The sequence below is a fragment of the Pararge aegeria genome, chromosome 10 (genome assembly GCF_905163445.1).
Source record: "Pararge aegeria chromosome 10, ilParAegt1.1, whole genome shotgun sequence".
Taxonomy (NCBI): domain Eukaryota; kingdom Metazoa; phylum Arthropoda; class Insecta; order Lepidoptera; family Nymphalidae; genus Pararge; species Pararge aegeria.
In genome coordinates, this window is record NC_053189.1 from 6,609,600 (window position 1) to 6,633,263 (window position 23,664).

At 35.6% G+C, this 23,664-nt stretch overlaps 1 protein-coding gene across 2 annotated transcripts in view; it reads right to left on the bottom strand.

Moving 5' to 3' along the window:
- Positions 1-12,307: 12,307 nt before the first annotated feature.
- The window catches only part of LOC120626665 (cadherin-99C), a 175,915-nt gene continuing 164,558 nt past the window's right edge, over positions 12,308-23,664 (bottom strand). For both annotated transcript variants that reach the window (XM_039894276.1, XM_039894275.1), the window contains 8 exons: positions 22,589-22,881; positions 21,632-21,856; positions 19,739-20,007; positions 18,307-18,486; positions 17,154-17,280; positions 16,725-16,827; positions 15,807-16,140; positions 12,308-14,885 (listed from right to left, as the gene is read on the bottom strand). In XM_039894276.1, coding sequence (XP_039750210.1) covers positions 14,792-14,885; positions 15,807-16,140; positions 16,725-16,827; positions 17,154-17,280; positions 18,307-18,486; positions 19,739-20,007; positions 21,632-21,856; positions 22,589-22,881 — 1,625 coding nt within the window. In that variant the 3' untranslated portion in view covers positions 12,308-14,791. The remainder of the gene's footprint in view (positions 14,886-15,806; positions 16,141-16,724; positions 16,828-17,153; positions 17,281-18,306; positions 18,487-19,738; positions 20,008-21,631; positions 21,857-22,588; positions 22,882-23,664) is intronic.

Here is a 23,664-nt window from a genome sequence, read left to right on the forward strand (position 1 = left end):
TTGGGGCTACATGGCGATGTGTGTATTGTTGAAGTATATTTATTTATTTATTTACTTTAACAAAAAAAAAATATCATGTTGCAGAGTACTTACTTGGTTTGCATGAAACGACCGACGAGTAGGCTAAAAAAAAATATTACATTTCAAATATAAACAATGACTAAGGGAGAGAGACCAGTGAGTTTGTTGTTAACATTCTTCATGAATTCATTCAGCTATAATAAACATGTATGTATGAAGTCCACCAATCCGCACTGGGCCAGCGTGGTGAACTAAGGCCTTAACCCCTTATCATGTGGGTGGAGACCCGTGCCTTGTAGTGGGCAGTGACGTGCATAGAGGGTATGCATATGGTATACAGATGATATAAAATGAAGAAAATCTCCAGTACGAGTTATAAATACTTAAGGATAGGCATTTTATAACTCTTACGGTGCCTATCTTTAAGTTTTTTATAACTCGTACTGGAGATTTTCATCATTTTATATCATCTGCATACCCTGGGCATACCCTCTATGCACGCCACTGAATGTGACGTATTGCGCGGTATACTAGATTGGCGACACACTGAGGCCTTTGTTACCTGCTGGTAACAGATGATGCAGTCTAAGATGGTAACGGGCTAATCTGTTAGGGATATGTCAGTTATATTAAACCCATATCCCAAATCAGTTTCTACTTTCGTACCGGATCGCTAAATCTCGAAACGTCTTTATTAGTAGGGCGGTAACTAGCCACGTCCGAAGCCTGCGACTAGACCAGACCAGAGATAATTCAGAAATTATAAATTCTCTAAATGCAACTGCCGGGATCATACCAAAGACCACCTACTTAAAACCGCAGGTCTCTCCACTGCGCCAGCGGGGTCTTCGAACATGTATGAGTATGTATATTGAATAGGCATATAATATAGGTTTTACTTTTGTCGGCTTCAATTTTAGATACTTGGGTGCCCATACCAGAAGCTTGTGCAATTGATTCCATCACAGATTCATCTTGTCCTTCCATCGCACCACCACTAGCAGAAGCGAACGACTCTGAAACTATTTTAGAACCTCAGGTATAATCGTGAGTAAATGTGTTATTTACGCCTGAACTCCCGTGAATTTTAGTCAATTCGGGCTCTTGAGTCACAAGATTGTTCGCGGGACGCGGCACTACACACAGTCGCTTGTACTTTTCGGCCATTCTCCGACTATAATTCACTTGAGTATAGCCGCCAATAACACATAAAAAAAAACTTAACCTATTTTTATTATAATTAAATTTATTTTTATTTAACTGACTGACTCTGACTGAGAGACGTGATGCCCCAATTTGTCCGTCTTTTCTTTAATAATAATATATAAATATAAACAGAAAATAAATATACTACGAAGTACCTACTAGTAATACTACGTAATCGTCGCGCTGGCTCAAATAACGAACGGCGGACGTCGGCTACTTCAAAGAATAGGAACGCCCTGTAGTACATTCCTATTCTTTGAAGTAGTAGATTGGGCGCAACTCAAAGGATTCCGATGAATAATTCTTAGAACTAGTGTTCGCCCACTGGCCGAAATTACAGTTTGAACATTATAAAGGTTTTATTGTCAAAGACTACTTTACTTCTTTAATCACAAATTTCGCCAAGGCTACCTGGTAATTTGCATGTTTTTTTCCAAACAAAATATAATCCAAAAAGTATCCGTTTTTGGAAAAGGGTCACAAAGTTTCACGTACTAACCCAAACCGAACCGAACCGTTTCACGAAAAATGTAAATAAAATACATAAGATATTAAATGTTTTAATAATATGAAAATGTGCAATAAAATAATATTTATTTTTAAACAGGAGTTTAAAAATTGTGTGAATTACAAGTTAACTTGAACGAGTCAGTCTATAACTAAATAACAAATTTTACAAACATAAATTTTTTAAAGTGAGGCTGCATTGAAAGATAGACATTTTCTGTTATGTTATGTTATATTTAAATATGTTTGCAATACGATTTTTGCGTTAATAGGTTACGAACATTCATGCATGATTTTGAACATTAAGGCTAAGGATCTAGACTAAATGGGATCATCTCCTTTTAGTTTTTGATCCTAGAGTTAAAATTCAGTATACAAACAATAGCTGTACATACCTGAGGTATCATCGCAAAAACTATCCGACGCAAAAGTTAGTATTACAACAAAAAACACAAACATCGTGAATGCCGCACCTCTATCTACTAATACCTCTAATACCGTGTTTTCTGTTCAATTTGACCTGCACTATCAATATCCAACACATACTTGCCGCTTAATTGTATTGTTATGTGAAAAACAATAATTTATTTAACTATAAAGATATTTTCTTTTGTTTTGACTATAGTAAAGCGTAGGTACTCTAGTATTAGGCTGAATTCAAACATCTTTTTGTTAAGAACCATTATTAAGTACCTATTTAATAATTTAAACTAAAACTCTGTTTTGAACATGCATAAAACAATAAAGCTTGATTTTAGACGTGGGAAAGTGGGAAGCTAAGAATATGCAATGTTTTACTCAAGCAGTGTTTGTTCGTCGTCCCTGAGTCTGATCAAGGACTGCTTTTGGTAATCGACGTCTTTATAACAAAATCAACAAAAAAATATGCTATTTAAAAAAAAAACGTATTTTGAATGTAACAAATCTTTGACAGCCTGACTGAAGACACTGATCAATAAAGAACTTGAGGTGCTTCTTCAATTTATTTCGCCGCATAAATAACACTCACACACAAACACACAAATGCGTGCACACACGCACCAAGACACACTACTCAATCTTTTTTTTTATATTGTCTTTTTTTGAGATGGAAGAGTCAGAAGATAAAGGCTCAAGAGGCCTTATGCTTCTGACTCACAGGTATTTTAATGCTTACCTAGGAGGTCTCAATAACATGTATCATATAATATTTACAAATGAAATAAATGTTATTTTTTGAATAAATTTTAGTACCTACTGCTTTTTATGTACATTATTAAGAATTAATAAAAAATGTAAATAAATAGCTTTATTGATCACAATTAAAGGTTTCTTTGGTATTTCGAAGAACCCCAACTAGACGTGGACGAAAACGCTTATTCGAAGAAATCTCAAAATAATATAATCGGGTGCAAGTAGCTTAAGGATTTTATGTTATCAACAAAAGCCTCACTATTAAACTAGAAAAAAATAACCAAACAAAATAAAAACAAACTTCCGCAACGCTCCCTAGTGGTATTTACCCTTTAAACATATCTTCAATACCTGTTCTGAGACTGACAATAAACTAAAGTCATCTCATCTATTATAATGTATCCAGCAATAATAAATACAGTATACATAAATACTTGTCTTATACTGATTCTTAATTGATGCAAAAAACCCTAATCAATTTTGCAGAGTAAAGGTTCGTTTGTAAAAAAGCACGGTTCATCATCGTCATCATCTTCATTATTAACACATAACGCTTCCGAATGAGAACGGTCCAAGCCGTTCCAGTTCACCATGCTGACCAAAGGCGGTTTGGTGGACTTTACACACTTTTTGGAACATTTTGAAGAACTCTTATATTCCATGTGGGGACGCCTGCCATTGCCAGACGGGTGATCAGTCCTTTGTAAGGACTATTCTACCTTATTCCCCAATGAAGAACTCTTAGGCATACAGCGATGTTTTCCTTCAACGTTAAAGCAAGTGATATTCATTGCTTAAAAAGGCATATAACTACCGAAAGTTAGATGTGCTTTCGAACTTGGATCCCCCGAAAGTGGAGCTAAAGTCGTAACCACTACGGCCAACGGTTGTGTATGCTTAATAATGCCTCATTTACATTTAGCTTCTGTCACTGCTTTTCGTGCAGCTAGCAGGCTGTCGGCTGCCTTTTCAAGATTAGGGGTAGTACAGTGTTCATATACTGCTCCTTCACTAACTCACCTACAACTACGGCACAAAAATTAGCAGACCTACATAGTAGTAGGTACTATCCATAAATTTGTTTATAAGCTTAATTTTATGTGTTTTCGCCACTTGACTACCATATTACTTTTTGAATTTTTAGCAACTTAGCAAGCGCCACCACTCGAAGTGTATGTTCTTTGACTTGATTACTCGAAAAACGCTTATTTGGTGAGCGCCGGGAGCAAAAGTAGCGGTAAGAGCACGAGTGTTTAAATCTCGCGGTGCCCACTTTCCTGCTCACTGCCGCGTAAGTGAGCTAAATGTAAATGAGGCATAACGCGAAATTAATATAACGTATTCGGTTTATCGTGGCTAGTAAAAATAAAAAAATATCACGCCTTTAGTTTAGGTACTCGTATAATATGAATAATTGTTATATTTTATTTACCACTTACTCTAAGCGGTGATAGCACAGTGGGTAGGACTTCAATTTCACTTTTTTTGGAGTTCCAATCCCAGCACGCAATTCTAACTTTTTTAAGTTATGTGCGTTTTGAGCAATTAAAATGTCACTTGCTTCAACGGTGAAGGAAAACATCGTGAGGAAACCTGCATGCCTTAGAGTTCTCCATAATGGTCTCAAAGGTGTGTGGATTCCACCAATCCGCACTGGGCCAGCCTGGTGGATACCAAACACCTTCTCACTGTGGCAGGAGATTCGTACCCTGTAGTGGGATATGATGATGTCGAAGATGAATGATGATTCTACTTCTATTAAGTTGAATAGTGCGAACTAATATACGAACGTTGACTGTGGGTCTACTACTATGTGTATAGATCTAACTTTTTAAACTCATGCACATTCACATGATATCTAATTTTGTATAAGTATCGTTTAGGAGATAACGGGCAAACCCTCCCCTTGGGAGGCTTTTAGTCAAGCTGTGGATAGTTAAAGCCACTAACTTGCATTGGAATACCATGAAAATTCTTAGCTCTGAATCGCTATCTCATATGGGAAAGATTTGTGGGACACAGGCAGAGAATGACGTGGACGAAAAACTGAAAAGTATCAAATATTATGTGTAACAGTGGAATAAGTTATTATTCTCTTTATGTAAATAGTTTCCACCTTTCTCTATTGCTTACGTAGTTAACACAGTAAGGATAATAAATAATAATGTCCACACAATGAAACAAAAACACTTTTGTAAATAAAAATGTATTGTAAAATTGTTTCTTTTATAAAAGTTCGAAGGAAATGCAGCTGAAAAACAAACTGCAGCTGTTAAAATAAGCCAGCTAAAAAATTATCTGTTATTGTATTATTAAAACAAATAAAATACATGACGATCTTGCGAACTGAAATGTACCTACAATAGTTACAAAGAAACTTGAAGAGTGAATAATAATAGTGGTCTACGGATCATAAGGACCTGGATTCCATTTCCAAAGTTTTCAGGATTACAGGTACCTATCAGGATTTGTTTTGAGTAAACCCTAAAACTATAAACGTAGGTGTTTAACATCTTCCAACCTTCCCGTTTCAACCAACTATGTTTTGATATTGTATAGATAAAGATAGAGAATGAATTGGTGTAGTAAATTTTATTTATTAGATATTGTACGCTGAGGTTGGGAGCAACCGCTTGTTATAAGCAAAGATATGTAAGCATGCAAATTACACGTTGCGGCGCCTTAAATGGAAATTGCACGAAATCTTCCACACAGAAAATACTAACCATGTTTCACCAAAACCATAATAAATTTAAAACGTTTTGAAGCAAATAAATTGCTTGAGTTGAGCAATCTCCGTGCCTCCCGTGTTGTATACATTTGTTTTCCAGATGACTTGTTTTGCAATAGCGAATCTGTTTGCCAGGATTTCCGCTAAGCCCCCGCTTTTCCATCCAAAAGGCGCGGATTTACTTCCACTTTTCAGTTCTACGTAGGTTCCGAGGAATTCTCTTACAAACGAGATAATTCGGCGTCAAAACCATTTAACGACAGCCGAGAGATAAAAGGAAATTTACTTCAGACGAGTATTGGACCTGCTAGAGTTTGAAATAAAGTTTGCAACGGCGCTTTCAAAATCTAGTTTTTTTTATTATAAATCTACTATTCTCGTAGCGACAATCACTAAGATTAATATGCAGCTTAACATGGAGCGTGCTTATCTATAAGATATAACTGAAATGTTGACTATAGCTAACCTCAGGGTGTCGATTTTTTGTGACGCACGCGCATCGTAAAATGTACTCTCATCATTTTTACTTAACGCGCCAAAAGAAGTAGGTATAAATTCAAAAACATTTATTTTTTTATTTATGTTTTTTTTATTATCTTACACGTTATGACTATACTAACTACAATTAAAGCAATTTGTATACAATTACGAAGCAAACTAATTATGCAAATTTTAATCTATTCTAGAGTATCTAATTCATTTCTTCTAGGTATATGAAAAAATAGCGCTAACTAACTCTTTTTGGAAGTATTTCGTAGAAAACCAACTTATGGCTGCAAAATCTTCATCGTCTAGATTTTACAGATGTACTAAGAGGATTTCGTGCACATAGCCTACCTATAAAGGATACAAATATATTGACTACGGTTTCTCCAATGGGTTCGAAAACTATTTTAAGAGTTGTGGTTTCAAAATGAACTTCCTGATGCTTCAGAAGTATCTATTTTATTTAATACAATGATAGAAATTGGAAATACATTCTTGAGTGGTTTTATGGCATAATAGCTATACCCCGCTCCGTTTCACCCGCGTCAACAATGGATCTATTGGTACATAAGCGAACATACGGAGGTATTGCTACATATTACTACAAGCTGTTACCCGCCACTTCGTCCGCGTTAATAAATATTTTTTGCAAATAAATAAATAATAAATATATTACTACAATACACACATCGCCATCTAGCCCCAAAGTAAGCGTAGCTTGACGACTGACGAATATTTTTTTTATGAATAGTATACATAAATACCTACTTATAATATATAAATAAACAACCAGACTCTGAAACTTTCATGCTCATTTCACAAACATTTTCCAGTTGTGGGAATCTAACCTACGGCCTTGGACTCAGAAAACAGGATCGTTACAAATTGCGCCAATCGGCCGTCAATCCTGAGAGAACCGTCGTTATTTATTTTACATCTTGTTCACTGCAATGATGACAGTGGCATGCATGGAGGGTATGCCCAGGGTATGCAGATGATATAAAATGAAGAAAATCTCCAGTACGAGTTATAAAAACTTAAGGGTTGGCTATATTGGTTTCTATAGATATATAAACTTAGATCACGTGAATCCCTTCGTACCAAATTTAAAGAAATAGGTATACTTACAGTATCTACAGTACTCGCAATATATTTATAATAATATTATCTTTATTAAACAAAACAAAAAGTAATTATAAACAAAAAGTCACAGTCGACTAACAAGAAACGGACATAAATTAGTGATATCTGCATATCGTCTGAGAATAGTACAGAAATCCTTTGTGGGTATGGGTATATGCTTTTATAACATAAGGTAATATTAGATCTACCTTTACCTAAGTTTAAATAATATATTAAACACATTTAATCAATCGTGGTTACTACACGATTTATGAATTCCTAAACGACAAGGCTGCTTGGAAGCAGGCCACTCCGCTCTCATATCTCACAAAACAGAAAAATTCTAAAGATTGTTAAACTTTAAAATGATGTTGGAAAAGAGCAATCTGCTGAGTTTCTTGGCCGGCTCTTCTCACTGGAATCTGCCTTCCGAACCGTTGGTAGAGTCACTACAAACAGATTTGACGTTTCGTAAGTGCTTATTAATTAGGCCTACTTAAAATAAATTAATTTTGAATTTTTTGAATTTTATAACTTCTATAACTCTAACAAAGCCTATCTTTAATTTTTGTATAACTTGTACTGGAGGTTTTATTTTCAGCTTATATTATCTGCCCGCTTAGTGCATTCCCTTTGCATGCCCTGTATGCACGCCAACGAATGATGATGATGAATGAAATTAGCCGGGACAGTCGGTTTAACGTGCTCAACGTGTATATTTTTTGTAACAGCGAATCTCTAAAACAATTTCGAGCAAGGCGCGTTAATCCACGCCGCTTCGTAGTGAGGGCATTATTTATTGACGTGGGTAGTGGGCCGCCCTTTTCTCTTAGTATCACGAGTACATGTCTCAACCTTAAAGAGCTTTTAAGTGGACCCCGTTTTATCGCGAGATGACACTGGCGATATGTCGCTTGACATAATGTTGCTTTACTTACTTAGCTTAGCTCCTGCTGTATGAAAACTTTCTGGCTAGATGATACGTTGTAGTAATATATATATACTAGCTGTCGCCCGCGACTTCGTCTGCGTTTGATTTTGTTTTTTGATGTGGCATTTAATTTAGTTGTAGTTTTAAAAAAAATTAAAGTATTCAGTATCGCCTTAAATGACGGGTTTGCTGCCGTCCGCAGAGGAGTTCTGACCTCTATCTTCAATCACATTTATCAAATCAACACGAAATTTGGGCAAAATTAAATATATTTTATAGCCTCTAAAGTACAAAAGTAATTATTTAAATCGGTTATTATTTGACGGCGTTATGGAGTAAAATCGTCAAAAACATTCGTCCCCTCTCCCAAAAGAACTGAGCTAAATTTCGGGATAAAAAGCATACTATATTACTTCTAATACCTTCAGGAATATGTGTACAAAGTTTCGTGATGATCCGTCAAGTAGTTTTAGCTTGAAAGCGTAACAAACAAACTTACATTCTTCTCTTCTTCTTTGCCCTAGCCTTATCCCATCATTTGGGGTCGGCTCTCCTCGTCTTTCTGCGCCAGGACTCTCTGTCTTGGGTTGTCACGTCAATTAGATTTGCGTTTTTAATATCCTTGGCCACAAATAATACATTTATATGATACATTTATAATATTAGTAGGGATAGGGATAGGGATAGGGGTAATAGCGGTGATAGCCTTGTGGTTAGAGCTTCGGCTTCCCTTCAGGGGAGCCGAGTTCGGAGCTATGTACGTTTTTATAAAATCCTATTATAATATTAAGGATTACAACGAATGATAAAAAAGCTTGGGTATGAATCGCTCTAACTTCATAGGTAAATATTAATTTGATTGTGAGATGGTGATAACAAAAAAAGCCCGGCTAAGTTAATTGTGGGCTCTTTTTAGACCAGGGCGCGTTTGGAATCCTCATAGCTTTAGTTTTAGGCTAACTAATGTAGTTAACAACATTATCAAACATTAATGGTAACATACCTACTATATGTATGAACGCTTCATAAGTGCATGTGATGTGCGAAATGAAGAGAACGTCACGTTACCTGTATGCCTGAGATTTCTCAATAATATTTCCAAAGGTGTGCGAGTTCTACCAATCCGCACTAGGCCAGTAGTGGGCCGGTGAAATGTAATATAAAGTCTCCGGTGTATATCAACGCTTAGAGGTTGGGTGCAACTGACCCTACGGTGTAATTAATGTTTCAGGTACAGCTATGTAGCTCTTTAAATATTTAAACGGGAATACGTAATGAGTAAAAGTTGGGTGAGCGCTGAAAATTTTACAGCGGATACGGGATACCCCTTTTTGAAAAAAGCAGCCCTAAATATAGCAATCTATTTAAAAGTTTGCAAACTGTGGCGCAAAAGCTATGAAAAATATTCATTGGGGCATCATTCAACTGGGTATACGCAATCGAAGAGTCGTTTTCGCCACAGAAGTAAGAACATACAGAACCCTTATTCAACCATTATTGCATGCAGAGCGTTCTGTCCAAAAACACAAAAACGCTCCGTGCACATCTCACTTCCCAAACTTTGGTCACAAACTTTTTTCATTTTCCAAAATTATTGTTAATGTTTAGGACATAAGAGGTAAAATAAATTACGGTCAACTGCTAAATAGAATGAAGTGACTAACCGCCTGTTCGAGAAACACTACTAAAGTGGAGTGGTTTTTGATGCTTCAATAATAGTCGTATACACTCGTTTTACAATTGCAAATCCTGTACTTTGGTTTGGTTTTATAAAAAATTTGTCAAAACCACGAGTTAAAGAACATACTATATGTAGTATACATAGTATTGTAGGCAAGTTTGAGCTATAATATAATGCTGACAAGATCCATTTTAGTGCTATATGGAAGTATTTCTACACTCGCAAACTCCTCGGATGCGAGCGTGCAAATAATGTCCAAGGCTTCAGGACGGATTGTTATCGGTAACTTCGTAGGTAACCCTATATATTAGGGTAATTTTAATCTTTTCTCAGTCTATTAATATCGACGGCCGATTGGTGCATCGGGCAGCGACAGCATCGTTATACCGGCATGCTCGATCGCTTAGCGGCACGTCTTTGTTGGTAACAAGTCCCGGCCGAAGCCTTCCACCGGACCAGACCAGAGAAAAATCAGTATTATCAAATCCACAACCGCCGCTGCCGGGTATTGAACCCGCGACCTCCAATTTAAAAGCCACAGCGCTTACCGCTGGTCCAGGTAGGTCGTCAAAAATAAAATTAACACCAGCGTTTTTATTGAAATCTGAAAGGGATATACGCAACTATGTACACGGTACATCTAAAAGAGATATGAGTGAAGAGTAGGAAATTTTTCTTCTTAGGAATACAAATTGCGGTTATTAAACCAGGAATATAGCATAGAATTGTACACCAGCCTGAAAGCCTAGTAAAAGTTACAGAGAATTTTTTATCCGACATTTCTGTAATTTCATATGATGTACATTCGGTCTCGGAAAAAATGTGCCATGGGGTGTCAAGAAAATCCGATAGGTACCTTTTAATTCATGCAACGCTCCATCTAGTACCTACCTAAATTATGTAGTTAAATGTATTTTTTTCATGAATACACAGTACTTTAATACAAAAATAAGAATTATGCATATTGCAATCAAGAGATCATTAAAAGTCAAAGAGAATAAGAAAATCTGTCAGGTTTTCGAGAAACCACAGATTAATAAAATTCAATTTTGGATGACATATTGCTATTTTCTTTGGAGGGTTCGACGCTGTCGTTTAAGAAATTTATTGTTTTCAAAACAAAATATTCACTTACACGTGAACTAACAGGCCTTTCAGACTGTAACGCCGCAATTCTGCATGGCGACGGCTTGCATATAAGCATGACGTGGTATTTCTCCTGGCAAGCTCTGTCACAAAAAGGTCTACTACCAACTTATGCGTCCGACGTCCTCGTTTGTGTCGTAAACGTGGTAATAAAGTTACTAGCTTAAAACATCCGTGTCGTTATTACAATCCCCGAACTATAGCTCGTAGCAACATGCTGTTATTTAAAATTGAAATTTATGTAATTATTTTTTTTATTTCCATGTGACGGGTATGAGATTTATTTATTACCTTGAAGCAGACATCTATTCGTTAGAGGAACGTATAATTTGTTTATGTCCTTTCTTGTTAAGATAGATTGATAAACTTTATTACAAAAAAACAAAAGGAAACAATTCATAAGAACATAGTGCATAGTGCGGCTTTATCACTTTAAGTGAATTTTTAAAGGCAACCTAAGCTTAAGAACTACCAGTTAAACGGACAATGGATAAGATATTTATTAAATCTTTTGTTTTCCTTGCACGGTGTGCAATAAAGATTTTATCTATCTACAAGCAACTGAGGTCGAAGGTTTCTTTATCTCTCAGTTTAGAATAAGCGGAACGGCTCTAAGAATCATTGGCAGATTACAGAAAAATTTGTGACCGACTGTATCGCTCGCAAGACCGCGGTACAAAGAGATATTAAATTTAAAAATGTACGTGAACGAAATTGCTGCCCGCACGCGTTTTGGGACATTTAAAAAAAACATAGATTGGTTCTGAAATTTCAGTCACAACATTTCCTGCGCATGTTGTTACGCTTATTGTTAAGCTGGAAGTCTATTCTCGTAATTGAATTTTTGAAGTTGATTTTGGTGGATTCGGCTACTTTTGAAGAGATTGGTCCGTCAATGATTACTTAAAAAAAAGCTTATAAGTAATCAATATTATCTGAAATATTTATATTACAGACTGAAATAAGCAGTTATATCCTTAACTAACGATAGCGTCGTGTCACTAATTTCAATCTTTCATCTAAGATTAACAATTAATTCTAAGCAGCGCGTGGGTCGCCATGCATGTGTTGCAGGACTTTTTGCTTAGGACAGAATTTTAAAATTTGATTTATTGGTTAGCCAGAAATGTTATATTATACCGATTTAATGTATACATCTCATTAGGAACTTTGCCAGATTATTTTACGTTAATATCGCCAGCTATAAATGATACAATCGCAGAATCACACAAAGAGCAGGAAAATTAAAAAATACCTTATTAATAAGAATTAATTTACTCCAAATATTAATCAAACAATCTTAAAAAAAAAAAAAACTACAAATAGTTTTCTTTACAGTTAAGGGAAAAGAATTTATATAAAAATTTACACAATATCATACAAAAAGAGAGGTAACATTAGAACCAATTAATAAATATAAAATAGTTAAAGATTTTTTCTTTTTAATTAAGAAATCGTTTGGCACAAATCACTTGATTCTGATTATTAAACTCATAAGTCATAAACTAAAACGTTACGTAACGTTGTTTATAAAAAGTGAGCATTTGTTTTATTATGCTAGGATTTTTTTTTTCTAATAACAGGCTTTCTAGAACTAAGGAATTATAGTAACTGGCACAAAATTCGTACAAACTCAGATTCATAGATTGAGACCTCATAATTATTTTAGTGTTTTAGTTTTTAGCCATAATATATAAATATGTTACACAATAGAGGTGGAATAAAGTGTAAACAGTTTTAAATAAAAATAAAATTCGTTGTTGGCGTAATATAATTTGATAAAGATAATCAAAATTTCATATAAGTTAGAGGAAATATACATTTTATTATTAAGGTCTCTACCATTTGAAAAAAAAGGAAAATGAATTTATTTCTTGTATTTCGATAAATAAATTGTTATGTTTTTTCATTACTCAAATTAAGGTATATAAATTGTATCGATGACATTCACCGTTTACGTACCTCAAAAAATATAAATATAATAAATTGAATTATTCACAAAACTATACAGTTCTTACACATATTTTGGCAAGTACTTATAACTTCAAAAAATAAAGTACCATGTTTTTATTTTACGTTCGATTTGATGTCGAAACGTAAATTGCAATATTTTTTTTCATTATTTAATTAAATGGTAAATTATCATCCAGGCTTATATCTTATATATTATATATGGTTAAGTATTCAATTATTGACTCCGCGATAAAAATATTAAGCTAAGCTTACCAATACGCTTAACTTTAAATAATTGTTATAAACCAACAAATTAATTTATTCTCAGAAACTACACACGATACGTTTATTTTATTAATTGTTTATGCTTCATTAAAGTTTTGAAGAATAACAGCTATTCACTTATGAGTACATGGGCTATTCAGACGTAACTTTAAACAGTACCAGAATCACTTCCGTATCTCAAGAGTATTCGAATTACCTCAGTTTACACATGTCTATTTTATAATAGCGTAATGTAAGCCTAGATTAATTCAATGGCACATGGCGCCACAATATCCACAATAATGCGTGGTTCATACAGAAATGCAGAAATTATGTATTCACGCAACTCACTATTTATGTATAAACCATGCCTAAAGCCCTTTGCACACTGCGACATTTTCACGCGCAGTAAAATCATCTCATAAGATGCTTCTTGAAATGTAAACGCAATACAGAGGCAACCTATTATCTTTAAATCAAGAGCTAATGAGAAATTTAGTTACTAATTTTGGAATTAACGAATGCTAAGATGTTTTGCGGAAATTTAAACCATTTGCATGAAACATTGTCAAATCATAAAGTTTTGTCTCCTTCCTAAAATGATAGTTATAATATGTCCAACATAATTCCGAAAGTAATAAAAGTATCTATTAAATAAAATTCTTTGAATGTGGTCCGAATTCAAAGCGGTTGTGTCGCAAGTTAGCGCAAAACGTCGTTGTGTGTAAAGGCTTTAAATAATAAATTGTTGTAATTATTAGATATTATAATAGGTCTATACAAAATATTTCGTACCTGTATTTACAGTTCAGGTAGGTAACCTACAAAAATATACATTTTACGTAATGCCTCTATTATTTACAAGGTTTTATATTATTATGCACAATTTGTTCAGTTAAAAAGACTAGCCCGCGCTAAGTAATTACAAACGTATAAAGTTACAATAAAAATTCGTCATTAACATTCTCAGACTATATACGTGTCTAGAAAGATAGATGGAAGAAAAAAAATGGAAAATGGTTGTTTAGTTTAGCTTAATGAGCGACTGAACACTCAATACGCCGGGATTCCCCTTTGCAAAAATGTACGTGGAACCCAGCTACGTGAGATAAAGGAGAATATCCTTTAAAAAACAGATGAAAGGTAGGTAAATCGAACCTGTATTTTATTTTTAGAGACTGAAGTTTCATAGCATTACGAAAAAATTGGTACAAAATATAATGGAAAAGAATTGGATGACGATATTCCTGTATTTCACGGTCTCCTGAAATTAACCTGATCGCATTGTACATGGCTTACATTATTTAGAAATTTGTGATGTAAACATCGCCACAATTTCAAGTTATGTAAAAATCTATATAAACACGTATACAGTCTAATATTACATTATACAAGTAATACCTATCATTTGAAGCATTTATTCAGTCGTATATTATTTAATATATTAAAATACATTTCGTTGAACACAAACACTTTATTGTCTAGTATTTTAAGGCTGAGATTCAGTTTTGTTTTCACATCTATTCACTTTTCACAATGTCTCATTGTTTTATTATATTTGGAGATGAACTTAAAGCTCTGTGGTGGTTTCGACTGGTGATTGTTCGTAAGAGAATCCACTGAAGTTTCGCTTCCCGAATATCACGTTGTCGTTATCCGTGGACCTAGAATTGTTTCATAATGAAAATAAAATGGTAATAAACAAACTGCTTCGTTGGTTATCATGTTCAACTACAGACTACGAGGTCGTGGATTCGATGCACTGGTCGGGTCATGAATGGTTAGGTAAGGTTAGGTTTGGTTAGGTTAGGTTACGTAAGGGTCCATCGCTGTGCCTCGGAAAGCACGTTAAGCCTTTGAGTCGTTCCCGGTTATTACCACTTACATATTGTTATAATACTAATCTTTAAGCTCGCTAACCCGCACTGTAGTAGCGTAATAGGTCTATGCTCTAAAACCCTTGTAAAAGAGAGACCAAGGAGGCGGAGGCCAAAAATTCTAATTTAGTTAAGTGCCGATTACTCATATAGGCTAGCGTGTCTTACATTTTCGTATTCGTTATGTTAGTATAATATCTTTCGTTTACAAAATAATAAGTTTATCTCTGCTACCCGAGATTCGAACAACGGCTATCACGTTTAGTTAAATGGTATCAGCAGCGTCTACGCCAGAAAGCATAGTGTCTGTTGAAACAAGCATTCGCGTTGTCGTATTCCTTAGGACTTCGGCTTTCAGGAGGATTAAGTTCGATCTACGGCAGGCATATTTAAATTTTCGCAAAATAAAACTTTGAGCAATGTGCGTTTCATGCCATTTTTTTATTCGAACCCACAGCTTTGGACTCAGAAAGCAGGGTTACTGCGCCAATCGGCCGTAAAGTTACAGTTGATTTAACGGTGAAGGAAAAGCCTGCATATCTGAGAGCTCACGTTACTATCCTCAAAGGCGCGTTAAATCCAACAGTACGCACTTGGCAAGCCTAGTTATGGTCATTCTGAGAGGAGACCTGGGTTTGAATGACGATGATGATAACGTGATGGTTGGGATATAGATGGTGTACTGAAACAAGTTAACCCAAAACTCACCTTTGCAATCCAGGAATCTCATCATACGCCATTATAGGCTGCGTTGCTTTTTTCTTATGGTTCCCGCTGTTTATCTTCCTACCCAAGGTTGCAGCCAATAGACCTCCGCCTAAGTTATTATTATTGACTCGCGGTAAAGTTCCGAGCGCGTTGTTCAATGCGTGATTGTTTGGCACTCGTCGGTTCAACGTCTGTGTATTGCGAGCGTTGGATGTGTTGTTCGCGAGACTGTCGAAATTGTGGTTGTGAACTTTATTTAATGTTCCACCGTTTTCGTTGACGCTGGAGGCGCGAGCCGTTGTTGCGGTTTCGGAGAGCGTTGGACTTCTTTCACCTGAAACAATGCATCTTATATTATATCAGTTATTATTTAGGGTGTTGTATACCATCAAAATTCTAAAACACACATTTATTTTAATTTATTTTTGATTGATTTTAAATCTTAAATACACATTGGTGAATTTATGTAGTTCTGGTGTTGTTTAATTAGGTTTTTTTGCTATTCTTTTAGTATAATAAGATATTGATGATGCAGTCTACGGTGGAAGAGGGCTAAACTGCAATTAGGGGTATAACAGTTATCATAACATCAACCCATTACTGGCCAACTAAAGGGCACGGGTCTTCCCACAATCAGAAGAGGTCGAGTTCGAATCGCAGCACGTGACTCTAACTTTTCTAAGTTATGTCCGTTTTAACTAATTAAATATCACTTGCTGCAACGGTGAAGGAAAACATCGTGAGGAAACCTGCACGCCTGAGAAATCTCCATAATGTTCTCAAAGGTTTGTAGTCCACCAATCCACATTGGGCCAGCGTGGTAGACCACGGCCTTAGCCCCTTCTCATTGTGGGAGGAGACCCGTGCCCTGCATTGGGCCGGTGAAGGGGTGATTTGATGACGATGAAATTAACTTACCATTGTCTTTGGATAAATATTGCACATTATGAAAATTGAATGCATGGTTATTAGAGCTGAAGTCGAGCTGCAAATCTGCATCGTCCACAGCCATATTCAAAACCTGAGACAGGGAAATATGATTTAACAGAAAAATAAATACATCGTCTCCACAAACCTCGAAATGATAAATTTAAAACTATAAGTTTAATAGTGATAGTAGATGCAAAAGTGTGCCTGTTTGTATCAAAATTCTGCTGCGCACCGATCTTAATAAAATTTTGCATAGTCTACATAGTCGAACAATAGCGGTCATTCAACCCAGTAAACGCTTTTACGAACGGAAAACATTTTTAAATTTTTTCAAGTTAGTATGGCTTTTGAATAATAATTAACAACTTAGTTTCGATAATGGTACGCGACCATTGTGAACATTTTTATATAACTTACTTGTGTCTCGTATCTAGGTGCTGGTTCATCTTCACTTGACTCGTAGCCCGAGGGCGGTCTTGGAGGCGCCATGCTCATACTAAGTGTTCCATACTGCTGTAATGCCTGTTCTTTGTGCTTTTTGTACCTGTACAATGATAAATTATCGTTTAGACAAAAAAGTACATAAATCTTTAAAGGTTAGGTACCGATATCTAGCTCGTAGTACGAAGAAAATGGTATTATATAGATATTCGAAAACATACACAAATTACCGTGGCATAACGTCGGAGTAGTAGTTTTGGTCGCACTTTAACAAACAGTTTTTTTTTTATGTCAGAGCGTGAAAAATCTGCGTAACTAATCGTATCTGCGTAACTTTCGGTGTTATGTCACGTTTTTTTTAATGAGGCTCAAAGTTATAGTGTAGTGTGATTCTCTTGAATAGGTTTAAAAAAAATTGTTCACGGTTCTATTATATAGTGTAATCGGATATAGCAATTTGTATACCAGAACCAAACCTAGCCATCACTCTATTAAGAGTGCATAAGTATATTTCATAACCATGTAAAAATGTCCAAATCAAAAGAATCATATTTATTTTTCCATACTATATCTTATCATTAAAACATTTGTAGTGTTTACTTATGACAACCCTATTGAAGATAAAAGACCGACGCGTGCATAGTACCTACGCTACGCGACTTGTACCTAAAGTGGCAGGAGTCTCTTGATTTTACTTTTGCATGTGATGTTAGGGCTGTATCTGATTTCTTTCCGTTAAAACTATGGCAATGGTTTTCTCAAAAAGTATTAGCATTTCTATTTCTGTCACAGATAAGGCTCTAAGACAGTAAATAATGTACCTCTAAAGCCTCTGAAGTATTAATTCGGTTTTCATTTACACCTTGTTTAGCTCATTCTTGATTTGTCTCAGTTCATTCATAAACTTAATTTGGTTTTAAATCATCCCTGGCACAGTAGTAAGTGCTGTCCCCTAGCGGGAGTCACTCGGATATTTATAATTTCTGAATTTTTACTGGTCTAGATCACGTGAAAGGCTTCGGCCGTGGCTAGTTCCAGCCCGACAAAGTCAAGTAAAATATTCTTAACAAGTTAGCCTGCTACTATCTTAGACTGCAATTTCTAATGGACCTAAAAAATATGTACGTACCGGTTCCAAGAGGCGCATATGTAGATAGTTGCGGCAGTCGCAGCTACAAGAACTAATGCGGCTAACGCGAGCAAAGCCGCAGGTAAAGCTGTAGTTAGCGGGGCAGCCGCTAATTGAGGCCTTCGGGGCTGTTCGGCAGGTATAAGAGGGGCTTGGATTGCTACACCGTTGTCTATTGCTCTGTAGGAAAGAAAACATACATATAATAGTATGCAAAATTATAATAAACAGCTCCCAGTTTTTTTTTTAATTGCACGTCCTGCAACATGCCGCCATGTGTCCATCAATTTGAAGCGTAGGTGTTAAGCTTCATGTGTAACACTGGCAACCACGCTCCTCAAACCAAAACACAGCATTGCTGCAATGCTTCATAGCAGCAGTAATAAACATGGGGATAGTACATCCCCGGACGAGCTCTGTCACGAAAAACGCTTCTACTTCTAAGTCGTATCACACCGTACTCCGTAGATAAACGTAGTTATGGTTTTTTGTATCATTTGACTAGAAGACCCAGCAGATGTCGTCATGTCCAGTAAAGCGGCGCCACCTACCGGGTCTAATACTATTCCAAGCCGACTAGAAACCCATTGAAATATACATATTAGACCAAAATCGGTCCAGCTGTTAAGGTGGAGCTAGGAAACAAACACTCGTACTATATATGTCATTTATAGTAATTTTTCTCACCGTTTATGCCTTCTCAAGACCATAACAAATATTTCAAGACCTAAATTAGAAATCCAAATCGGTTCAGCGTTTCTCTTAGAGAATTAGTGTAGCCTTATCTAAAAAAAATGCTTAATAAATCTTGTTTAAAAGGAAACCAGGTTGTAAGAATCAGGAAACAGGGCTCCGAAAAGCGTTCCCAACACTACCCATGCCTATGGCTTTGCGTAAGTTTTCGCGACTTTAACGACATAGAATTGAATAAGGTAAATGATAAACAAATAACATACTCATTGTATTCAATGTTATTGAGCTTGAGGGACAAGATATGAGACAATCAACCAGACGTTTTGAATTATTCCAAATATTTATTCCAATTTACAATAATTGTTTCCCGCTTTAAGTCCAAAAGACAGTTGTTCTATAACGGTTATTTTTAGCATTATTATGTAAGTCATGATATTGCAAGACTGTTTAGATGGGCTTCTAGCCTTTTTTTTATAACGTACTTTTGGGCAGGACAGAGGTTTTGTGGGACTCGTATACAAGAACTTAGAACCACCACGGCATGTCCCTCTCGTTGGCTTTACTAAACGCCCGGAGGACCCGTTGTATGTATATTTCCCGGAGTTCTAGCTACCACCTGAGCCGAGTGCCGGAGCTATCTCGCTGCAGATGAGGGGAATGGGACAGCTGGATCCCATGGGTTTCTAGCCTGATTACAAAACAATATAAATGTCCAAAACATAGAAAATAGTCAACTTACTTCTTCACCGGCTGCGATTCTCGCGTCAATATTTCTCCAGTATTCGGATCGAGCAAGTACAACCACACATTAGTACTCCTCGTATCACTTTCCAATGTCCCATTCTCTCCCAAGTATAACCTGGGAGTTAACTTCTCCAAGCCAGCGACTAAACCACTCTTTTCTTCTATACCTGAGAGTAAGTTACGTGCTTGTAATGGAGACATTGCGTTTATGTTTAGGTCTGCCACTTCGACTATCAGTTGGTTGTCTTTTTGTAGCAGATTTATCTGTGCAAAAGAACAAAATATGTTAATGAAAAGTATCATTGGGGTCGAGAAATTAATAGATATGGTCCAGAGAACAAACTATTTCGAGAATGTAATTCTCCACCGATAAATCAGCTCCATATTTTGAAATGCTCATGAAGTACCAAGGATTTCGACTGAACTACTTCGTGTTTTTGTCATTATGCTATACGGCAAAACATTGTAAGAACGGCTATACGATACGCCCGGATCAGAACCGGTTCGATTTACCAGTAAGTGTTAGTTAGATAACCGAAACTTTAAGGAAATTGTTGTATTCAGTCCTTAATTTACTCCGAACTAATACTTAGAATGCCTTAACAGAAAACCCCAATACAATCCGTACCAATATTACAAAAGTGTGTGTGTTTTGTTATTTAGCTTTGATGAGATAAAATGTTTGACAGAGATAGCTTGCATCATGTAGGAACATGGAATATCAATAGTTTTTATCCCTGGAAAGTTAATGGATCCTGCGGGATAGGTGCGGAAAATCAATGGATCCTGTGCGTGAAACCACATAAAAATGATGAGGATGTAGTCGAGGGCAACCACTAGTCAAGTATATAATGGTAGGACACGTGTGATCTTAAATCAAACAATACACACATTTAATTAGTTAAACATTTAAGCAATCAAAATGACGTAATTATTAAAATTTGTAGCGAACCGGTTAATTATCGTAACCAAACACATTTCGCACCTACTTTTTTTAGTGGCAATCTTAACTACTTTATCAATATTACTAAGCAGTGGAAGACAAATAATAAATGACTTAAGTGATAGCACCTACATAAAATTTAATAAATATAAAAACTCACATCGTAGGTACTGCGATTATTATATATTAAGCATACACCATGCTTACTATAATGACTACTTCAAACTCCATATTAATTTATTTTAAATACTTTACAAGCACTTCTCAAACGTCTAGTCTGTCTGTTAGTAGTGACTCTATCACCGGTACTATGTTCAATTTTATTGTATATTCTACTGCTAACAATCTAATGATTGCCATTAGGTAATCCATTTGCAGGTTGACATTAGGTATTTTAGATTAGCCATTAAAAAATGCACATCTAAATCCATTTGTGGAACAATTGAAATCTGGTTTTTATATTATTTACAAAAACTAATGCCCTTTTTCAATAACGATGAACAAGGCAATGCATAAGTAATGCCTAATCAAAGAACATTCCTAGGCATACATTTATCTTTCATCCTAACTTAACTTACCTAACTTGTCTATGGTTCTTGCCACAAGGTGTGGCATATTGTGTTTGTATTATCAATGTTTTAATTTTTTGACGGCGCAACTTTAGACGGCGCCTAACACTTTAGACCTAACATAAGAGTTCGTGCATGGTTTTTTTGTTCTAGGAATCACCGAAATCACTAGGCATCTGAATAAGCCCATTCCTAGGTTTAGTGAAAACGGGAATTAGTTTCCTTAATTTTTATACCATACTTTAAGTTTCACCTTTTCTTTTCTTAGCTTGTTTTGGTATACATATTTAAAATTAAAGATAGAATATACCCCGCATTCTTTCGTCTGTGGGTTCATCAGTACAAAATTCTAGTGTGAGTTTTAATTAAAACTTACCACAACAGACGCTCTAGCAGTCTTATAATCTTCGGCTTTAGGATTATCTCTGGCCATGACATTGAACTTGAAGGGCAGAACTTCTTTGGGAACATTCTCGAATGTTTTAATATTACTAATGACTCCAGTATCCGCATCGAGTGTGAAGTACTCATCGGCAGCTTTAGTCCACGCGTTTTTACGGTACTCTATTTTACCGAAATCGCCGCTGTCCTTATCCTTCGCCTAGAAAGGAGAGAGATACGTAAAATCACCAGGTTTTGGTTGAAGGCTGAGCAGAAGTTTGTTTTTCGGCTTCTCTTACTACGCCCGACAACTGCGCATAGGCCTTTTCTGTCATTCGTTCGAGGGATTAAGATCCCTAAAACATTGACTCAAAGATATTATAATTTGGAAAAAATTTAATATGGCTTACACAAGAAGTTGCCACTTTTCATTAACATTCCTGGTCTTCATAAAACTGTTTTCTTTCGACCCAAAATTTTATACCGTATACCCAAGCAGTATTTAAATACTAGTGTATCACAATTTAAACTATGTCGTGTGACATACACTTTGTTAAGTGAAGATTTTGACGGCCGATTGGCGCAATGGGCAGCGATCCTCTTTTCTGATTCTTAAAGCCGTGTGTTCGATTCCCACAACTGGAAGATGTTTGTGTGATGAACTGGGGTCTGGGTGTTTATCTGTATATTGTATTTATGTATATTATAAAAAAAAAAAAAAATCTTCAGTCATCTTAGTACCCATAACACAAGTCACGCTTACTTTGGGGCTAGATGGCGATGTGTGTATTGTCGTAGTATATTTATTTATTTCGAAATATTTATCATATATCAAGCAATATAAACACTACGCATTATCATTGACTGCTCCAGTTGCTTTAGGGTTTATAAGACACTGTATGGACTCTAGTTTAACCTTTAGAGAGTATTTTAAATTAGTTTAAAATCTTACCTTCACTTGCAACACGTTAGCACCTAAAGGCATTTCTTTAGTAGCGATTGCGAAATATTTCCCTTTGGCCCCAATAATTGTAGATTGTTCAGGGAATATGAACATTGGCGCATTATCATTAACGTCAGTTACATGCACCCTTATCACTGCTTTATTTGCTTCAGGGTTTATAAGACCTTGTATAGACTCCAGTTGAATCTCTAGCGAATATTCCGTTAGAGATTCGTAGTCCAATGAACTGTTTAGGTAGATTGCGCAGTCTCGTTCTTCAGTAAGTTTAACGTAGAAAATGCCTAAAAATTACAAGAGATTGTTAATACCGGTAAGTATAAGTATTCTAACCTAATCTAACCTAAAACTAAAATAAAATTGTTTAATAAATAAATATCTTCTTAAATAAAATAATAGTATTTAAAAATTAATATTTATATCCTATTGAGCCACAGATCACTTTAACAGACTACAATAATTTGTATATATTTACGTATAGGTACGGTATTTAAGTATAGGTACATTATACACAGAAATTTAGCAATTACAGAATTAGTTGCCGATTATCGTTGAAAAGCAAGCTTACTTAACTTTTTAACTGGTGTAAGAGATGTTATTGCTAGTTTCATGCAGAATTGATGATCTGGTGAATACCTTTGGAAATTAATGAAATTCCATATTTTATCGTAATCCAAAGTTTTTAGCAATGTTACTCCAAATTACGACTACCAACTAAATCGATTTGGTCTCATTAAATTTGGTGATGATTTGGTAAAGGATTTCACAGTTGTAGAAACGAATGCCTTACGAACCGCAGTTATTAACTGTGAGTGCGAACCTTTTATAAGTACTTAAAGCTATCACTTAATAGTTTCATGAAACGTGGTTTCTAAATGCTATTAAACTCCTGTTTGTATCTTGGAATTAAATGTCCGTCAATGTTGGATAGAAGCAGGCGTTTCTTTGCAGAATTCCATGATATATTGTGAAAATTAAGACTAATTTGCTCTTTTGTCCGCGAAAAGCAGGAAAATGTGTATGGTGCAATTCATAATTTCTTCAATCTTTATACTCCATATGCTCCA